The sequence below is a fragment of the Oryza glaberrima genome, chromosome 12 (genome assembly GCF_000147395.1).
Source record: "Oryza glaberrima chromosome 12, OglaRS2, whole genome shotgun sequence".
Classification (NCBI taxonomy): domain Eukaryota; kingdom Viridiplantae; phylum Streptophyta; class Magnoliopsida; order Poales; family Poaceae; genus Oryza; species Oryza glaberrima.
This window is the reverse complement of record NC_068337.1, coordinates 4,350,978-4,371,875: the sequence shown is the minus strand read 5'-3', so window position 1 is coordinate 4,371,875 and position 20,898 is coordinate 4,350,978. Positions and strand designations below refer to the sequence as shown.

The 20,898-nt window shown below is 40.4% G+C and overlaps 3 protein-coding genes across 3 annotated transcripts; 1 reads left to right on the top strand and 2 right to left on the bottom strand.

Annotated features, from left to right (window-relative positions):
• Positions 1-3,839: 3,839 nt before the first annotated feature.
• Positions 3,840-4,878, bottom strand: LOC127757683 (uncharacterized). Its single transcript, XM_052283251.1, has one exon. It carries the CDS (start codon positions 4,764-4,766, stop codon positions 4,089-4,091), a length of 678 nt encoding a protein of 225 aa, XP_052139211.1. The 5' UTR covers positions 4,767-4,878; the 3' UTR covers positions 3,840-4,088.
• A 5,031-nt stretch (positions 4,879-9,909) lies between these two features.
• LOC127758151 (probable indole-3-pyruvate monooxygenase YUCCA11) lies at positions 9,910-11,686 on the top strand. The gene is made up of 4 exons (XM_052283772.1): positions 9,910-10,626; positions 10,756-10,992; positions 11,083-11,205; positions 11,504-11,686. The coding sequence occupies exons 1-4, from the start codon at positions 9,910-9,912 to the stop codon at positions 11,684-11,686; spliced, it is 1,260 nt and encodes a 419-aa protein (XP_052139732.1).
• Positions 11,687-19,607: 7,921 nt separating this feature from the next.
• LOC127756654 (photosystem I reaction center subunit N, chloroplastic) lies at positions 19,608-20,623 on the bottom strand. Its single transcript, XM_052282011.1, has 3 exons — positions 20,292-20,623; positions 20,044-20,169; positions 19,608-19,883 (listed from the first exon to the last, which is right to left on the bottom strand). The coding sequence occupies exons 1-3, from the start codon at positions 20,523-20,525 to the stop codon at positions 19,794-19,796; spliced, it is 450 nt and encodes a 149-aa protein (XP_052137971.1). The 5' UTR covers positions 20,526-20,623; the 3' UTR covers positions 19,608-19,793.
• Positions 20,624-20,898: the final 275 nt, after the last annotated feature.

The following is a 20,898-nucleotide window of genomic DNA, read 5'->3' as shown; positions in this document are numbered from 1 at the left end:
AGAAAGAAAGAAAGGATGACACGTGTGGGCTTCATGGTTTTTATTTTTTCCTTATGAGTGACACGTGTGTTCCACTATATTTATTTATTTTTTGATTGTTATGTTATGTAAGGGCCACCACGTGAGATGAAGACCAAGTCAACATGCTATAACAGTGTCACGTTAGTTGAAACCACCGTCTAAATTTATTCTTTTCCCATGTAGGTGATATGTGGATTCATGGTTTTTCCCCCTTTTGAGTGACATGTGGGTCCCACTATACCACATGAGATGAAGATCAAGGGTTTGTTCGCATGAATATGTTTCCAACCCAAATAGTAAACACGGAAAACTGAGCGGTCCATTAACATATGATTAATTAAGTATTTGCTTTTTTTTCAAAAAGGATCAATATGATTTTTTTAAGAAACTTTCGTATAGAAACTTTTTGAAAAAAAACATACCATTTATGAGTTTGAAAAGCGTGCGTGCGAAAAGCGAGAGTAGGGAGTTGGGAACCATGTGTGAAATCATTGTCATAATTAATATTTGTGATGAACAATTGGCTGTGCAAATGATTTTATCAATGAATTGGTTTGAAAAGATGTGTGGATGTTGGTGTGAGTGCGTGTGACTAATGTGGGTCAGGTTGTGATATCTGTGCCCAGAAACGGTTGTTTTGTCTGATTGTGTGCAGGTGACTTGAGGTCAACTTTGGTCAATGGTGAGGACCGGGACTATGTTCAGGGAGGAACAGAGGTCTAGTGCGGTCGGGATACCATGTGAGAAGGTGACTAGAGTCAGAATTCTTGGAGGTCAACTTCGGTCAACGGTGGGGATCGAGACGAGACTCAGGGAGGAGTTGAGGTCCAGACGGTCAAGGATACCGGGTGACGAAGTTGGATACGAGATGACATACGGTGGATGGACACCGTGTGGGAGAGATCTTCGCAATGGGCTTCACGAGGTGTGCGTGCAAGCGTCGGTGTTCGCGAGGAGAAATGAGAGAAGATAGAGATGTTCATGTACGGTGGAGTACATGGTTGCTACAGTACTCGATGTACTGTAGCGTGTAGTTTGCATGTACGTGATGTACATGTGTGCAGATAGCATGCATGTGTGCATGGTGTATGCATGTCCGTGACTTGCACTGGGAGGAGCAGCAGCGGCTCGGTTGGATGGCAGGCCGAGTCGGTCCAGGCGGGCAGGAGACCGAGACCGAGCTGGCGAAGGATCGGTACGAAGGAGTCCGACCACGAGCAGGAAATGGCAGGCGCACGGGTAGGTTGCGGCTGTGTGTTTTGGAAAGTTTGGATTGAGTCGTATTGGAAATAGAAGTTCTACACCTATTTTGAGTAGGTGTTTTTTTTTATAAATAGAGAGGGAGCGTGAGGTTTCCTATATCGCTTTTCAGAGTGCGGAGTTGATAGTTTAATTAGGGTTTCGAGTTTAGTCGAAATTTTTGTAAGGAGTGCTGTTGTTGCACTTTGTAAACACAGAGAGAAGCAATAAAGTTGTCATCTACTTTGAGAGTTCTTCGATTTGTGTTTCTCCGGGTTCAGGCGGTAGGGAGGCGATCCGACCGGCGGTGACAGGACTACGTCGAGATTTCCATCGATTTGAGGGTAACTTTTATTTCCGCTAAAAGTTTTTGGGTTTTTAGTTTTCCCTACCATTCACCCCCCCTCTGGTAGGCTTGGTTACTTGTGTTCGATCCTACACCATGTCTTGTAAACAGAGCCCAAGTCAACTTGTCGTGTCGGTGTCATGTTAGCTGAAATCATCATCTAAATTGTTTTAGGACTATATTTACACTGGTTTCGAAAGATGGGAATATGTTATAAAGTCGAAACTAACTCTTAGATGATGAGGGAACTAGAGTGAACTTTAATCTAAAATCCGGTGGGTGAATTGTGCTGCGGTTGGCCTTGGGGGCTTGCTGACTCAGGGTTCATGTGACCTACCAAAATCGACCAAAATAATCTCTCATCTTCAGTAAATACAACTCCATCATGCTTTTCATGCAACTAATTAACCAAACACCAGCTCATGAGTCATGTTATACTGGCTCCATCCATAGAGGCAACATCTGCACCTTTATCTAGGCTAGCTTCCTTCATCCAAAATGACTCATAGGAGCTTCACTCTCGCTATCCATCCATGATCCAAGCAAACACTATCGATTACACGTGTTGTCCATATTCATTGCACACAAACAACCAAAAAGATCATTTGCATTCCTTTATCTAATTAAGCTAGCCTAATCTAGAATGACTCATACGTCCAGACCACCGAATAGAGAATGATGGCTACAAGTAAGTAGAACCAATTTTTTCCCCGATTACATGAAAGATAAACATGTAGTACACAATCACTATGTACGTATCAAATACGTCCTCCAGCACATGCTCAGACGGAAGGAGGATAACGGCAAATCTTCAACCTCACGAAATTCCTATTTTATATATAGCGTAAGCACATATGCAAAAATATTTGTTGGCATCTTGATTTAAACTCCGATGGGTGAAATCACATACCCACGACTCCGCCATTAATTGCACCACTGCCTTCCTGAAGCACAATCGATCTATTAATTAAAAGAATTTCGATCAGCCCAACAAGGAAGAAACACATTGTTTGGTGCTCACGAAATTATTTTATAGCCTTTATTACCTTATTATTATTATTATTTTAACTATTTTATCATTTCTAGACGCTCGAAAAAAACCTTGTGTAGAGGCGATTTCTATAGTCTAGAGACACTTTTAGAGGCACTTTCAAAATCACCTAAAATACTTTTACTCTAAAGACACTTTTAGCATATTTTGCTGAATTTATCTTGTATAGACATCTTCTCGAAACTTTAAAATTTGCTTTATATGTAAAGGCATTTTTTTAGACATTTAAACCTAGAGACACTTTTCCGAATATTAAGACATACTAAGTAACTAGATATAAAAAGTAACTAGATATAAGTAACATGAAACACATATTTAAAGTAATTATTTGAGGTTGAGGTTGTTAGTGTATTGAAGATAAAAATGATCGAACTCAAGAGTGAATACAATTCACCAAAAGACAATTATGAGACATTATTTAAAATGTCTCTACAATGATGTAAAGGCATTTTAAAAATGCCTGTATTAGGAAAATGCCTTTACGAGACATGTTTGTTGTAGTGACAATTTTCTTGAGAGGCATATACCGTCAGGAATAGCATCAGAACTGCCAAATTAATATGTTTTGTCAGCCAAATGATAAGAAATATATACACGCCAAGTCTAGATAGCAAGAAAAAGCCTATTTTATTGACGGATAACCGTAAAACAACGAGTAATTTTGATGATCAGGATTATATGCGGCCGCCAAGAAAATTAACTAACTGGCTGCAAATTAAAGAAAACTAAGTATCGACTGTCTAGAAGCACGTACTAGCTCAACTGTTGCATTTGCCACAGTTAATTTGTTTCAACAGTCGAGCCAGTTCTGTTTGTTAACTCCCTTACAAATATCGGTTTAAAAATGGAAAAACAATACAAACAAGCGCATCGATATAAAAAAAGTTAAATAATACTTCTACTAACAAAGTAATAAAACCAAACACCAAAACTCTTTGATTCCTCTCTAATAATTCATTTCCTGCCCATTATACATATACTCACTATATATATCCAAGTTTCAAAAATCGTTCAAGACATGAACAATTTCACTTTCACCATGTGTGTATAGATACAGAATTAGATGGACCCCAAAACCATCAACCATACGAGATTACGAGTCCATCGAATTGTGGTGTGGATTATGAACAGTTAGCTTGATTAATCAAGCAATCAAGCTAGATCATGAGAGCCCATTATACATTCACAAAGTTATAACCAAACACCAAAACTCTTTGATTCTCCTCTCTAGTAATTCATTTCCTGCCCATTATACATACCCACTATCCAATGTTCAAAAATCGTTCAGACATGAACAATTTCACGTATAGATACATAATTTAGATGAACCCCAAAACCATACGATAAGAGTCCATCAAATTGTGGTGTGGATTACGAACAGCTATAGCTTGATTAATTAATCAAATCAAAGCTCAATTGATCAAGCAATGATCAGGAGAGGGTGATGAAGTGGCGGAGCGAGTCGACGAGGCTGGGGGGCCAGTGCTTGGTGTCCCTGACGTAGGCGAGGTCGGTGTAGTGCGGGTCCAGCAGCGTGGCGATGGCGAACTGGTTCTCGGCGAGCAGCGCCGCGTGCTTGTCGGCGTAGAGCGCCGCCGCCAGCGCCGCGTGGATCTCCGGGTAACCCCGCAGCGCCACCGACGCGTCCTCCATCTCCGCGATGGCGTCGTCGCGGTCGCCCACCTCGTACAGCACCAGCGCCCGCCCCACGCGGGCGTACCCCGACAGCGACAGGTCCCCGTACTCCGTCGCCACCGCCGTGAACGACGCCAGCGCCGCCGGGAACTCGCCGCGCGCCTGCAGGTCGCGCCCCAGGTCCAGCAGCCGCACCGCCTCCCCGACGCGCCGCGACACCGACGCGCTCGCCGCGCGCTCCGCCGCTGTCACCGGGTCGTAGCTGGTGACGGCGTCGTCGTCCTCGCTGCTCGCCGCGCGGGGCGCCGCGGCGGCGGCGGCGGCGAGGAGCAGGGAGGAGGCGGACGACGCGAGCAGATGCCTCCTCGTCGGGGGCAAGACGAAGCGGCAGGAGGTGGAACAGGTGGTGGTGGGTGGTGGTGGGGGCGGGGGCGCGCCGGCGGCCGAGCTCGCCGGCGTCACGGGCGGCTGCATGGGACGAGACGACGACGACGAGGCGCGTGCGTTCGCGCGGGTCACATGCGCGTCAAGTACGTTGGCGCGCGCGCGGAGGTGTCGTGGAGAGCACGAGGCGAGACGAGGATAAGGCTTGAGAGGCTGCACAAAAATGTGAGGCTTAATTCGGAGGAAATAAGTAAAATGACCTGTCGTTTTCTCAGAAATTAATTATTACTAACTGCATGCGTTCCAAACGATATTATATACTCGCTGCCTCATTAAAAATCAATCTAATACTGAATGTGACATATTTTATTACAACGTATCTAAACATATTTAATCCAATCGCATGTTTGTTTTTTTAGGGTTATTGGTTCATTTTCTTAATTGTTATATTCAAACTCTCATAACTGCACACACGTACACCCTAACTTTTATGAACGATATAGTTTCAGTGATTGCACGCACAAATAACATACCCTTATAAACACATCCATGAGACTGGATTGGATATGGACGAAACCACCGTAAACGACTCACGCTATCAGCTGTCATATCGCTTACCACTAAAAAGATAACTAACTATAAATACGAGTATTCGTGTCGAATTAAAGATTGAAATTTAGATAAACAAGTTTCACTATAAGAACTTAACATTCAAACTCATATTTAAATTGCACGTTGACCTTGACCTAGTTTACATTGATGAACAGATTCCACTGTGAGGAACTTAACATTCAAATTCATGGTAGAATTAAAGCTGAGAAAGAAAATTGCAGTCCACCAACAAATGTAACGTTAAAGCCCATGATGTAACGTTGATGTATTGGGCCAAAGCACTGGATTGGATCGAGCCATGGCCCAATGTGGGGCTCATTGCCCCCGGATGCATTCTTAGGCAGGAGCAAGTTCAATGTTTATATCCTCGATTGCAATACTAGATATCTTTACCTCCAACTATTTAAATTAGTGTAATTTAACTCTCTTAGCGATTTTGAGAGTGGTTTTCGTTGACATGACTCGCTGACTAGTCTAACTGGGTGAGTCAACATTCGGGCCCACATGTCATTGCCCTTCCTCTTTCCTTCTTGTCTCTTTTCTCTCTCTTTCTCCCCTCTCCATTGTGTGGCAGTGGCGTGGAGAGGCTGATAGGAGGAAGGATGAAGGGGTGCGCCTGGGCCGGGCTCTTGCCCACCTCACCGGATTTAATCCCCAGCCCTCGACGAAATCCACGACAACCTCAAGCTGGCCGGCAAAGAAAGGGGCAATTCCTTCCACGGCGGATGGACAATGGCGAGCTCATGAATGACCACCTCCCTACTGCCACCACGAGTTGTTCTCCACCAACAAGTGAACAACCCAAGCAGGAGTCTGCTTCCGCCTCTCGGTTGACGGACATTAAGCACCATTTAACCGTCAACTCCTGCATAAAAGAAACAAAATGTAATATCAAACTTAATGGTAGAGGTTTATTACTAACCGTTTTTACGAGTATTGGTAAATATTTGTATGCAGGTAATTTTGAATGAATCTACACCCACCATGCGACGAAATGTACCTCTAGCCAATCGTACGCGAGCACAAGAATTGAAGGGCCCACATGAGTCAAAACCGACTAAAAATAAGCCTATCCATAGTGCACCCGCATAGGGGCTCACCAGTCAGCCTCCTAGCAAAAGGAGTAGCTGACAGGTGGGGCCCATGGGTTGGCCAACCTAGGGGGTCGGCCAAACCGCCATCACCACCTCTCATCCTGGCCTTCCATATGGTCATCCTTGATAACTCTCTAATGGCAGTTGCTAGCGCACTGACCTCCCAAACCGCATACAACCATCATTAACGGTTATAAAAGGAGGAGCTCAAGCCACTTTATAGCACACAAAGTAGAGTACATCTCACTTTCATACATTGGGTGTCACTTTAGTAGTATGGAGAAAATGAGTAGAGAGTGAGGGGAAGGTCCGGAGGAGTGCCCGAGTTGTCGGCGCTCTATCCTCTCTTGTACCTCGGAGAATGCTTCTTCAATAAAGTAAGTGTTCAAGATTTCCTTTGTTATTTAATTAGCTTATTTAAGTGAAATATATTCTTATCGTTGTGGGTTTGTCGTTTAGTATTTATATTAAGTGTTCTGGTACTAGGACTCTGGATGAAGAATGAAGTTCTTACGCGAGGCTAGAGTAGTAATCAATAACTTAGGCGTGTTGCCTAGGTTAGCGGTTGCCTTCGTTTGTTTTGTTCTCCACGAAAAGTGTGGTTAGCGGCAGGTGGTGACAGCCCTGTCTGTCCGTTGCATCCCTCCATGTTCGGATACACCATAGAGCTACAGGCCGGAGTATCTTGGTAGACCAAAGGTGAGCTCGGAGGACCTAGGCAAGGCGGCAGTGGCAGGCAAGCTTGGGACCCAGCAAGGTGGCAGCAAGAAGCCAACGAGATCAGGGTGGTTAGGGAAAATATAGAGAGGGGAGAAGGCGTATGACAAGTAGGCCCCACAATTTTTATATTTTTTTCTTGTCAATTATACGTGGGGCCCATTTTTGTTTTGTAACTGGGTTGCTATATGTCAGCATAGGTGAACCAAAGTCGATGTGCCATGCCAATTAAAACCGCTCTTAAAACCATCGAGGGAGTCAAATTATATCAATTTTAATAGTTAGGGGTTAAAACATCCGGTGATGTAGTTTCGGATATGAATCAGGTTGGACCTATATTAATTTGATTAAGGGATTCAAAGGGGACTTATTCCTAGGGTTCATGGCCCACAGTGCAGGGTTAATTTAGAGAAAGAACACATGTAATCACATGAAAAAGTTGAACATGCTTCTTTTAAAGAAAACGATGGATTTGTCTTAGTTGGCATACCCCAAAAAAATCACACCATTAATACTGTCTTATACACGTATGCTTTACGCAAACACAAGCTCAGTCCTATCTTCCATTATTATGGCACGCTCTTGAATAGTATATTCATAAAGAATGTATCTAAGGAAAAACGGGTTGTTATTAGTTGAAGATATGTAGGAATAAAGAAGGAACAAACAAACAAACAAAAGCCTTACTAGCAAACATTTTACTTTTCGCACAAACATCCCTAGGTATTGGCTTCCGTTTCAGTTTATAATTGATAGCTAACCATACACCTGTACACATATTGACAAAATTAAAAATGACTCGATCTGCAAAACTTCCAAGTTAAGTGCATTATCATTTCACAACAAATATGATCAACATGCATCGTCACTCTTAATTAAGCAGTACGTATCCAGACATGGTTGATTTCATCTAACTAACATGTGGGGCCAAGCTTCGGTTTCTAATTTTCATCTCCAAAAGTTTCTAACTTAATTTATTAATAGTTAATTCCAGGCCCAAAGCAAGTTTTCTCAAAAAATTAAGTTCAGTTTCCTCTTTAACTTCTGGGGAATGTGTTAATATATTGTCAAACATGTATCTTTCACGAAAGTATGACTAAGAGCTCCCAAGTTACATTTTTGACAATATACTTAAAAATGGAAAGGAATCTAGCTCTCACTTGGAGCAATCTATTGTCCTATTTGAAGATAGTGTATGTCCTATCAATTAGTTCAAGAATTGCACATAATATTTAGAAAAACAAGGTATTGCAAAAACGAAAGCAGGACAGTGTGCGTATTATCTAGTTCCTACCCCCTCCATTTTTTCTAATATTGCCTAAAAAAATGAAGCAATATGCTATCACAACTCACCATGCATTTTTATACATTTAGTTGTTAAGATAAAGATTTTCTGTTTTTGTGCAGTAGGCAGATGATACAATAATTAGAACAACATACACAAACATGTTTTGCATTACAAGTAGTACGTCATCTCATTAACTCAGGTCGGATTAAAATCACCAAGCATGCATGGAGTTATAACTAATTAGTGCATCAATTCGTAATAAATAATAGCTCATACATTCACATGAAACTACAAATAATCAATGGTACTAATACATTAAAATAATTAAAGGATACATATTCAAGACTTTGTTTAATATTGTTTATTTTTATTTATTTATTGACAGTATTACTAATTAATTACATTTAGAACTAATAGAAAATCTACGGAGTTCAAATGTGTATGCCTTACCATATTCCATAATTTTCTTGAGAGACATGCATAGACCGTTAAGGATAGTATCAAAACCACCAAATTAATATGTTTTGTCGGCTAACAGATAAGAAATACCTGCCAAGTCTAGAGAGCGAGGGAAAGTCCATTTTGCATTTTGTTGGCGGATAACCGCAAAGGTAACGAGCACTTTTAGTTGTCGGGATTTGGCCGCCAAAAAAACTAACGGGCCACCAAGAAAATTCTAGATTCTAGTAGTGATGCTTGTAGAGTAATAAGTTGATATAATGTTAAGATTGCTAAAACCATATATGTTCACTACCCTATATATTTAAAATGGATACATATATAAATTAAGATTTTGAGGATACTGTTATTGAGATGGGGAAAATGCAAACCAAATTCACAGTTTACCACATTTCAGTAGTGAAATGGATTCGTGTCCACTGCATACAATAAGTTGAACTTTTCAAACAGCTTCATGCCATATTACAACACTTTATGCACTTTAGACAAGAACCTAGTAGAATCCAGTTGGTATACGTGCTCTATTTGCTAGCTAATGTGGTAGTAACTGAAAAATAAAACAAATCTCCCACCGAAAGTACTTATAAAGAGACATGTTCCTCAAACAAGGCATCCATGCATAATAAAGTTGGTTTTATCTGAAAAAAGCAAACAGAGGCTCTTCCAGTCATTGTAAAAGGTATTTGGATTTTTTTTGGGAAACTCACAACACAATGCCCCCCCCTTTTATGTCGTATTCAACACTTCCCAATAATCATGACATATAAGATAAGTATTATATACGAGATAAGTATTTTTAAAGTATGAATTAATCAATAATTAAATATGCAAGTACCACTTAATGATCATGTTAATGTAGAAAAAAATCATTTGTATATGCTCTTTAATTGAGAGGACATATTAAATAAGAAACCTTCTACTTTTGTCTACATATGTGTCATTCTATCTTGGCCGGTAGCATAAATAATGTACTTAATTCATGTGAAGTGAATCTGTCCAAAATACAAGTAAGAGGGATATGCATTACAGCCAATAGTAACGGACAAATTTCCGTATAAATAGCATGTGCTCTCCGAGAATTTATACATCTCACCAAGAGAAAAAACAACATATACAGAATAGTGTCCCAACATTAGTTTCACTTCCTTCCCTTTCCTTTTATTTTCTCATGGAGAAGGCTCTAGTTCTGATTGTTGGAGCAGGCCCATCTGGTCTTGCAACAGCGGCGTGCCTTGGCCAGCTCTTTATACCCTATGTTATTATCGAGCGTGAGGATTGTACTGCATCGCTGTGGCGTAAGCACACATATGATCGCCTCAAGCTTCACCTCGCAAAGGAGTTCTGCGAGATGCCCCACATGCCATATCCGGAAGACACACCAACCTACATCCCCAAGATTCAGTTTTTGAGGTATATGGATGATTATGTGGAGCATTTCAACATTTGTCCCAAATTTAACTCATCTGTTGAGTCATGTTTGTATGATGATGTACAAAAATATTGGGTTGTCACAACACATGACCAAGTGAATGGCATGGTGTCCAAGTATGCAGCTAGGTTCTTAGTTGTAGCAAGTGGTGAAAATAGTGCAGGGAACATTCCTAGCATCCCTGGACTAGAAGATTTCTCTGGCCATGTCATACACTCATCAAGCTTTAGGTCAGCAGATTCCTATGCTGCGCAAAGGGTGCTTGTTGTTGGATGTGGAAACTCAGGCATGGAGATTGCCTATGATCTTTCAAGCCATGGAGCAAATACCTCCATAGTCATCCGCAGCCCTGTAAGTAAATAATACATTTGCATAAAAGTTTCCTTTCTTTATTTTGCCTCCCTGTTTTCCAGGTCAAGTTATTGTAAGTATCCTATTAAATCATTTTCTTACACCACAAATTCTTGAATTATTCTAAAGCTGCATGTGATGACAAAGGAGCTGATTCACATGGGGATGAAACTTGCAAGCTGGAGCCTCCCAGTGAAATTTGTTGATTTTATTCTTGTGGTCCTTGCATATCTCTGGTTTGGCAATCTCTCAAAGTATGGCATCGTGAGGCCCAATAAGGGGCCACTGCTTCTTAAGGCAAATACTGGTCGGTCAGCAGTAATAGATGTTGGCACTGTGGAGTTAATAAAGAAAGGGGATATCAAGGTAACAAAATTCTTGACACAATATAGAAAAGTCTGTATAAATTCTATTTGGTACTTGACAGGTTCTATAAGGAATTTATGTGGCATGTAGGTCTTTGGTACAATATCTTGCATCAAGGGAAATGTTGTTGAATTTGATGATGGGAAAGAAAGTTACTTTGATGCTATTGTTTTTGCTACAGGCTACACAAGTACTGCAAACAACTGGCTTAAGGTATGTAATATGTTGCTCATATGGTAAATAGTAAATACAAAAATTATTGCAATCAGATTTAGTGTTATTTTCTCTCTCCTGCATACCTCAAGTGGGGCATCAAATTAAGAGTGCCTACAATACTATTAGACAGATTTAGAAAGAAAAGCATTTGCGTGATTGACTCAACAAAATTAGTGATAAAACCTGTTATAAAATTATAGTTATAATTAGAAGACAATGGTGCTATCTTCATATTTAACTTTCTTTCTTTCTGTGGAAATATTTGTTAATAAAATAATTATGATTAAAAACGCAGAATGGTGAGGATATGATGAACAAAGAAGGCATGCCCAAGAAGGACTTCCCAAATCACTGGAAAGGTTCAAATGGACTCTACTGTGTTGGGTTTGCGAGGAGAGGATTATCTGGTATTGCTCATGACGCCAAAAACGTTGCTAATGACATCAAGGCCTTCCTAGATTTGATGGCACCATTCTAATTATTATTTGCACTGGAATGATGCCTATCAAATAGTATTGTGGTACCTTCTACAATAGTGGTGTGTACTTAATGTTACATTATGTTTGAAGCAAGCTAAATGTTATGCAATCTCCAGAGTTGTTTAAATAATTATCTTTTCTTAATCGACATGTTGGATGAGCTTTTATTTAAAGCTCTTTGCTGGAATACATGAATATGTGGTTTATTCTTTATAATGTGTGAAGCCCTTTGTTTGGATCCATGAAAAATAAAATCAGAAACTCATGTCAAACCTCCCCTCACACCTGTATTACCTATCCTACTCTAAATCATACCCCCTCCTCCCCCCATCGGCACCATAGTTGTTCAGCCAGTGACGCCCTGCCCTTTTGAAAGAAGTTGAGCATCACTGCCGGTTCATGGCTGTTTAGGCGGGAAAATTCACTCCAACGCCATGAACTGGTAAAGATTGGCAATCCCTGTTGGCTCACACCAAACCGACAGAGATCAGTGGGCAAGGATTGCCCTTTCTGTACCAGTAACACCTTTATCCACTCTAGTTGTGAAAAAAAAAATCCTCTTTAGAGTTGTTTGTTCCTTATTTCAACTCAACACAACAATATGGAGTTCTAAAAAAATAACACAACATTATGGAGAATACTAAATAATAGTAGAGATCATAGATTACTTAGAAGTTAGAACATACCTAAAAGGGAGATTTTTTTAAAAAAAAAGAATTCATTTTCAATCCTATGCCTTATTTTCACTGACATTTGGAGTCTATTTGGGGAAGAGGTTCCTTTTTTTTTTTTTGGGGGGGGGGGGGGGGGGGGGGGGAGGGGGAAGGGAGGGCTGCTTTGATTAATTCCTCCCATTGTATTACATTTCACTTGGATGGATCATACCTCCTATTCTTCTAGATACCATGAACAAATGTCATTGAATTATGAGATTGACTAAAATCTGCGGGTGTCAAAGATTTCAGAAAACTTGAGTCTTTGGTGTAAATGTTGGTGGAAATTGCACCCTTTTATATCAAATGCCCATTGGGTTTGTGCAGCTAGCCTAAAAAAGATTATTCCCCATTTTGGAAGGTTATGTGTTACAAATCAGACATCTCCGCAATATTTTCAGAAAATTAAAGTGGGTACTAATACTATATTTTTGCATGATCCTGGCCTAAGGTGGTATTACAATCTGTTGAGATATGCAATGGTCAAAGAGTGGTACTGTACATTCTATTAGAGAGCTAGATTTTATTTTGAACTCTAGATGTGGGTAACTGATGATACTGGATTGACGAAAGCCAAAAGCCCATCTTTATGAGTTTTTTAAGGACTTGGTAGGATCAATACATAAACTTTTAATAGGAGAAAATGTACATTTAATATAACCAATTTTTACATGACGCCTCCACAGGAGGCACCCCTCCCCTAGGCATGCCTCTAAAGTTAGCCCTGTTAGTGTTCTATCCCTTTTGAGCAGACCATTCTTGAGTAGGTTACAAATGTCACACTGTTTGATACTCCATTTGTCCTAAAATATAAGGTGGCCATATATAGTTTTAGCAAAACCAACATATGTAGGTTTTGACAAATAACAAACTAACAATATACTGTATATGTTTAATGCCATCCATTTCATATCCTAAGATTCATATTTGAAAGCACTCTTGTATGATGTAATTTTCTAGTTCTTGATAATATATTATTGAAGAAACTAATTGTTAAAATATAATATTGTAGACAGTGTAAGAAAACTAATATGCTTTATAGTTTGAGACTGATAGGACTATTATAAAAAGGTCCTCCTATTACACTTGATGAGAATGATGGTAAAATTGCATGATATATAATTTGTGAAAGCTGGCACATATTCAATGAAATCGATATATTCTTTGGATGATCACGGGTGTTTCTGGGCCAAATTTCTACTTTATTTGTAATCCCGAGAGCTTCATCTACAAGTAAAAAAAAAATCCAGGTTTTTAGTTGATAATGTAGTCTATCTTAATAAAGGAAGAGATGCAAAGGAGGAAATTTCCTGCAAACACCGGAATGTCTTTTCTTCCCTGACTGAAAATACAGTTTTGTTCTTTACATGTAAATTAGCTAGCAAAGTTATTTAGGGGCATTACAGGTTTAGATATGCTTTGGCACCAAAACCAGGTACAGAACAAATGTTCGCTGGATGCACTGCATCGATCTTGATGTACTCCCTATGTTCAATGATATAAGACATTTTTGGTTTGTTCTAATCAAACTTGAATATACATATTTTCAGTTTGACCAAACAATGTAGTAGTGTTTCCAACACAAAACAAATATACTACAGAAATATATTCAATGGTGGATTTAATGAAACCAATAAAGAATATGCGATAATAGTAAGTCCATCTAATGCATAAAATCCTGGTGCATTACTATCCTAGGTTAATATGGCACCACCTATACTAAGATCTTCTTTCTCTTCATGTTTGATTGTACCTCTTGATATTTCCTTCCATGTGCATGCATGGTTTCAACAAAAAAAAAGGTAACACTGACTTGTTCCAATAATACACATTGTAGTTATCTATAGCCCTTTTTTACATACATATTACCCCCATTATGTTTGCAGTTGTTACCCCCCTTTATCTGATTAGAGCATAAAGGACCTGTGGAATTCTTACTCTTATAACCCGACTTTTTTAATCTATTCCATAACCTACAAATGGGTTTCCTATTTTGATTTGTAAAAATAACAAAGAGAAAGCCTTTGCTCTGATGGTCACAATCCTTCAATTTATTCCTTTTGTTTGTAATAATGTTAGTAAAGTAATCCATCAGTTGATTTATAACCCCCTCTCGCCAATGAAACTGATTCACTTTTATGAAGTGAGGAGAAAGAAGGGATCAATTAATCGAGGATCCAATATTTTAGTCCCTCGAGGAAGTCTCCTAAATCATTGGTAGTATTCATTTGACTCTACTAGTTACAACTAATAAGACATATTTATAAGAAAGAAAATGCAGCAGGAGGATTATTGATTTCAATTAGTTACTATGTGCAAAATTCAGTGCTCGCGTGCCCGGGGGGGGGGGGGCAACGGAGTTATTGTTCCTACATACAATAAATAGTGATGACATGCTCTAGTGAAGTTATTTCAGACTGGATCCACATGGGTGTCTTTCTTTTGTTTCTTTGGAAAGGCTTGTTGTAGCTATCTCATCTTGATAGGTCGAAAGATTCGTTCATTAGTAACGACTTGCTTAAACAAAGTTACTCCAATTTTGGTCCATGTGCATGCATCTTAATTTTTTTTCTTTTGTTTTGAAATCCGGTTGTCATAGCCATCTCAATATAGGCCAAAATAAGTTTTTTTGGTGTTTCTTTCCTTGTTAGCCCTAAAAATAGGCGACAAATGTCCAAAATTGCACCACTGACCTATAAGGATGGGCCCCTAGCTAAGAATTAGGTGCGACTGAGACGAAGTAAAGACCTATATATATACTAAGACATGTAACACCTTTTTTATTTTTCTATTTGGAAATATTCTTTTCCCTATTTCATAGGAATGAACTAAATTTCAAAAAAGAAAAAGCACACAATTACTACAAAAAAGTATGTGATTGAACCATTGACCAAAGATGGCGATTATTGTCTTTTTCACTTGGCAAAGTAGGCAACATAATCCATCTCTCAGCTGCCGCTTGGCCATGTCAAACTGGCTTAGTGATAAAGGTCATCCCCTTCGTCGATTGGCTCACAAGTGCTAGAAAAAGGGGAAAATAGGACATGGCCTTTGGCAGGATGTGTTTGTTGTGTACTTGCAGTGTGGGCGGAAAGTACAAGAAGCATGATAATTGGGTCGTTCAGTACATACCGATGAGTGAGGCAACTTGAGGTAGACAAAGCAATGAAGTGTATGGCTTTGGTGGTAAGATTGAGTAGCCTAGCCCTCCACATTTGGGTGAACAACAATGCTTGATACATGAATATAGAAAAAGCATTGGACAATATGCATAATGGCATGAGGCAATAACACTAACAAGCCACATTGTAGACTGAGATATATATTGAGTACCACAACCTTGTTGTAGGTAGCAAGGTCAGAACAACACTGCAATACATTGAGAGACATAATTGACTATCTTTCTTGGAATTATGCGCATGTTGATACACATTCCACTACAGAACAACCATTGTTCTTCAATTACCTGAATAATTTGATCCTGGCCCATTACTGGAAAAAATAAGATGGATGAGATTGCATGCAGTCATAGTTAGTGATCTGGCTAGGTTGCTCGTGCCACCAAGATGCGAGATTAGCACCCGAGAGAGTATAATGTGTGAAGGCACTTCCTTTGAGCTGAGCCTAAGGGAGATTACAGTGCGTGAAGTTGCATCTGAAGTCTCAGGTCTCTCGCCCACTTATGGTTTTGCATAATCTTCAGGACTTAACATATGTACCTATGCAAGTTCAGCTTTGTAGAAGCATAAAATATATGTGACACAAGTTCAATATGGGCGCAACTAAAAAACACAATACTAACTAATTAAAAGACGCTTAATTCTTTTGTTCATTAAGTCTTTGTAAGAGAACTTGTCGATGCAAAAAAACATACCAAATTTGGTCGTTAACAGAACTGTACGGAGTCTTTTTCACGAGAGTTTAAGCTAATGAGATGGCTAATAAGCGAGTGACCTAGTGCTTATTTCTCTGTGTCATATTCAGTTGTGTGCGCGGATGTATCACGTGACAAGTGTTTCGCTCAACAACAATGGTACACATATCCAAATGACATAGAATATGTTGCTTGAATAAGACATAACTGATACTCGCCCAATTGGAAAATTAGTCACCGAAGCCCTACCACAGTTGGTTTTGTTTTGTACTTTTATTTGAGAGAAATCAAGAGATAGACAAGGATAAAAGAGTGACCAGAGCGATGGTGATTATAGTGTTAAATTGTCGTTAGGAAATCACTCAATGTTTAAGGGGCTGTTTGGTTCATGATCCTGGTGAAAAGGAGCCTGTCCTAATCCCTTCCTGTCACATGGTTGAGTGTTGTTTGGTTCAAAGGCCTAAAGGATTTTCAGGATGCCTGACTTGAACCACCGCCTTGCATCCTTTAGCCTGCGTCCGGCTTCCCATTTTGGAGCTGGCCCGAGCTTCAGGCACGTCAACTCCATGCATGCAGTTGCTTGCGACATTGTGGTCGGAATAAAAAAATTGGCAATAGTCCCTTCTATATTGATTAAATCGGAAGTATGAGCTTGTTTTGATTTTGATTCAAATCCTTAGTTTTTTTCCTCTAAATTAATACATGTTAATACTTGTTAATTGCTATAATTGAGGAGTACGAGTTTATCAGTGTTCATTGTTACTGATAGACAAGAGATAATCGATGAATGATGAATCTTCCATAACTTAGGTAAGTGTTTTACCAACATATGTAGTGTAGTAAAAAAATGAATTCAACCCTTTCGTGCTTACTATAACTAATTAATTTGGTTTTCTATTTGCTCCTTTAACTCTAACCCTAGCTCTATTTATTGGCTTGAACAAGGTACATCTTATTTGAAATGAATTGAATGAATAAGGCAAAAAAAGAAAAAAAACATTCTTTTTGATTCCTGGTATCCTACAACTCTTTTTCACACTACTTACAAATTCTTTTTTTCTTGGTCATGGATAGGGCTATACATAAAATCAATGAATACGTTAATATGTATCTATTAAGTTGATACATATCTTAATTACCAATGTGTAATCTTGAACTCAGGCTTTCCTAGTCAAGCATATTTTACCAAATTCTCAAGTAGCTCTCAGACATACGTTTTTATCAATCATGTTGCTCAGGTCACTAACCAAACAAGCCCTAAGTTGCAAGAACACAAACACGACTGATTTCATCAATGAGCCCAAGTCGTTGGTGTTTTTACCAGATGACTCATCACTATCGGTTCCTTTAGAGATGACACTGATATCACTGATGGTTCGTAATTAATTAACAAGAAATTACAATGATACTTAAGTTTCCACTAATGTATCACGGTTAGTTCATAACAACAACCAGCACCGATATTCAATGGACCAGACCTCAATGGATCGGATCATATTCAAGACTATCATGTCCATTGAGTATCAAACTATATGTCATTAGTACTCAAATGATAATTTGAAAGAAAATGGTAACTTTTTCATAAGTCAGGTGAAGACAAACATTATGTAAAAGTATATAGTTTAACCAAAGCTACAGCTTTGTAGTTGATGATTTTTTGATTTTTGAGATTGTTTACATGCCCAAGTTGTTAAATCTACTCGGACAAATTTTTTGATATTCCCAAATGTCCTTGGATTGAGACTAACTCTACATAAAAATTGGCGACACGATCTATTAATTTTTAGTTGACAATATTTTCATTTTAAGTCATTTAGATGCCCGAATATATGTTAGAAGTGTTGGCTCTATTTGGATAAACGAAATTTTAAAATTTTTCAACGACTTTAGACAAACATGAACTCTATATGGAAGTTTTTGAGATCGATGAGATCTACAGATTTATCATTGAAGAACGAAAATAATAGCATAAGCTATTTAGGCAAAAAGAGCATTATAGTTGAGATGGGAGGCTGTGGAGATATAGTTGATCCTATGTTTGAATCCTATATATGTACCTCACACGCACGTACTTCATGTGAGAAATCATGTGAATTGTGATTTGTGATGTGTGTAGATACCTGATACGAAATACTTTTCTAGGTTTTTCATCGTGGAGAGAATTCAAAACCCGGTGCACAACTATCAAATACATGTTGATGTCTTTTTGTTGTTCTAACTAGTATTAATTGTTCTTAAATAAAGTGGATGGAAGAAGACTTGACACCAAAGCCTGCCGTTGGCAGTTCTAAGAACAGTCAGCCCTCACTTATCACATCCATGGATGGTGAACGATACTTTGCCTTAGTGGCAGAGCAAACTGTTTCCATTGGAGGCAATTGACTACGAGGACAAGATGTGATGCGGTGAAACCAGTGTCGTAGAGGTGAGACTAGGTTGACTAATTCCAATATGAACAAGGAGAGTGCCACAAAGAGAGAAAGAGAGGGAGAGGGAGGATACCAACAGAGAGGAAGAGGAAGGAAACCAGCTACCACTTGACATAGCAGTGAAGGGAGGTCAGTTGGAGTTTGGTGGCACTGGCCATCGGCTAGTGCAATCTCCATGTGGATGCCACCCATGTCAGCACACACGTGTTGGGCATTGTTTCAACCTCGATCCGGTCAGGTCTAGGAACGGCCCAAGCAAAGAAGCTACTAAATCTTAAGCCAGGGGGGAGAAGCTCTTCAAATCTAAGAAGATGAAGGGAAAACATGATTGGGAAAGGGAAGAAGAGAGGAGGAGGGGTGGCTGTTGGGAGGTCGATGGTGGAAGGAGAGGTGCAACCGGCGCTGGCAGGGAGCATCGCCACCGACAGTGAAGGTGGTCAGCGGCAGAGGGAATTCTGAGCTTACCATATCTGAAGGAAATAAGAAGGGGGAAAGAGAAGAAGAGAGGATAAATTGGCGGAGAGAGGTGGAGTGTGGAAGGAGGAGCCGCCAATAGTGCTGGGGAGCATCGTTGGCGCACACGGTGGGGAGGTGATCGGGGGCTTGGGGTGTCACCTCCCGAGTCGCCCAAGTTTAATTGAATTTCTGAAGGATGTATATGGCTCTACTTCTCTGTAATTCTTTAACTTTTATTTGCCAGGAATTTTTTTTTTAGAAAAATCTCATGTTTAATGGTGAGTCTTATATTCCAACGAACATAAACTGCAGTTTTTGTGCTTGTACGTGTCAGATATATACTCACTTCTTTCAAATTAGTAAATTAAGTGTTCTTTTTCCCTTTCCCTTGTTGGTCTGGATCACATTGATTGAATCTATTCTTGGTGAACCAATATAAGATGCATGATTAGAAATCAAAGTGAGATCGACGAATCGAGAGAAAATTCGCTACAAATCTCCACTCAGATGATACAAATACACAGTGAGCACGACAAGCGTTCAATTATGCATGCAGTTGTGTGATATCACAAAGGTTCTAGGTACAGGAATGTTTTCATGGCTGGCCAATCGATCGATGATCATCATCAGATCATCACCATTTCCAGAAGACGTTGGATCCGCACTTGTACTTCTCCTTCCCCTCGCACTCGATCTCGAGATCATCTGAGATGAATGGGACTTTCTGCACGCAACAACACAAGAGGTTTCAGATTAAATCATGCAGTACTCCTGTTCGTTCCATAAAAAACCAATCTAGTATAGATGTGATACATCCTGAACGAGGTTTGGTTTTTGATAGGATGAAGAGAGTGGAATTTGTGAAAGTAATGAAGTGATGAGACCTTCTGCTTGGCGAGGTCCTGGCAGCCGGTGAAGTTGTAGGGGAACTGGCAGCTGCCGAACTCGACGGTGTACGCCCTCGCGAAGTTGGCGCCGCTCGTCGCCAGCCTCTTCTTGTCGTTCAGCTCCTGCACACGATTAATCAATCGCCTCGTCAGCTCAGCTCTAGCTCGAGCTCGATCAGCAATGAAATCATGAATTAATTATAACCCGAGACTTAACGAATCATCGATCGACCTCACATTCTCACCTTGTTGGCCTTGCTCTTCTCGAGGTACTCGTCGAACACGCCGGCCTTGGCCTGCCCGGCGGCGGTGGCGGCGAACACGGCGGCGAGACCCAGCAGCGCGGCGCGCCTGCCACCGCCCTGCTCCTCCTTGGGCGGCACAGCGACGTGCACGCGCTTCGGCGCCGGCGAGGCGGCCGACTGCGGCACCGCCGCGGCGGGCTTGAGGCCGACGACGCTGGTGCTCACTCCGGCCATGGCTCGAGCTGCGCGTGTGCAAGAATTTGGTTGGTTGGAGACGACGACCAGGACGGTGTGGTGATGGTTTATTGGTTTTGTGTGTGATGAGAGTTGGGTTGGGGATATTCGGATTTGGGAGGGAAAATGTTGTGGGTGTGGTTGGCGTGTGGATAGGGTGAGGCTTGCTGCCATCTCATTGGCTGCCATTGGCACTCGTGGTGGCGCGCTATATCCGGATGGTGGGTCCCACGTGCCACGTGGATGGCTATCCTTGGATGTGTGGATCTCGAGGTGGGCATTCCTTGCCTACGTGGCATCCAGGGATGTAGCTCACTGGTCACTGCTATCCCTATCAAACTATGTCTCCCTATTCTCCTTTGGCTTTGTTTGT

What these genes read in the sequence shown, in the direction of transcription:
- LOC127757683 (XM_052283251.1), bottom strand. Translation starts at nt 4,766, where the DNA reads ATGCAGCCGCCCGTGACGCCGGCGAGCTCGGCCGCCGGCGCGCCCCCG.
- LOC127758151 (XM_052283772.1), top strand. Translation starts at nt 9,910, where the DNA reads ATGTGCTCTCCGAGAATTTATACATCTCACCAAGAGAAAAAACAACAT. An exon ending in TAAAGAAAGGGGATATCAAG is followed by an intron (nt 10,993 to 11,082) that starts GTAACAAAATTC and finishes TGTGGCATGTAG; the next exon opens with GTCTTTGGTACAATATCTTG. An exon ending in CTGCAAACAACTGGCTTAAG is followed by an intron (nt 11,206 to 11,503) that starts GTATGTAATATG and finishes TTAAAAACGCAG; the next exon opens with AATGGTGAGGATATGATGAA.
- LOC127756654 (XM_052282011.1), bottom strand. Translation starts at nt 20,525, where the DNA reads ATGGCCGGAGTGAGCACCAGCGTCGTCGGCCTCAAGCCCGCCGCGGCG. An exon ending in AGAAGAGCAAGGCCAACAAG is followed by an intron (nt 20,170 to 20,291) that starts GTGAGAATGTGA and finishes AATCGTGTGCAG; the next exon opens with GAGCTGAACGACAAGAAGAG. An exon ending in AGGACCTCGCCAAGCAGAAG is followed by an intron (nt 19,884 to 20,043) that starts GTCTCATCACTT and finishes TGTTGCGTGCAG; the next exon opens with AAAGTCCCATTCATCTCAGA.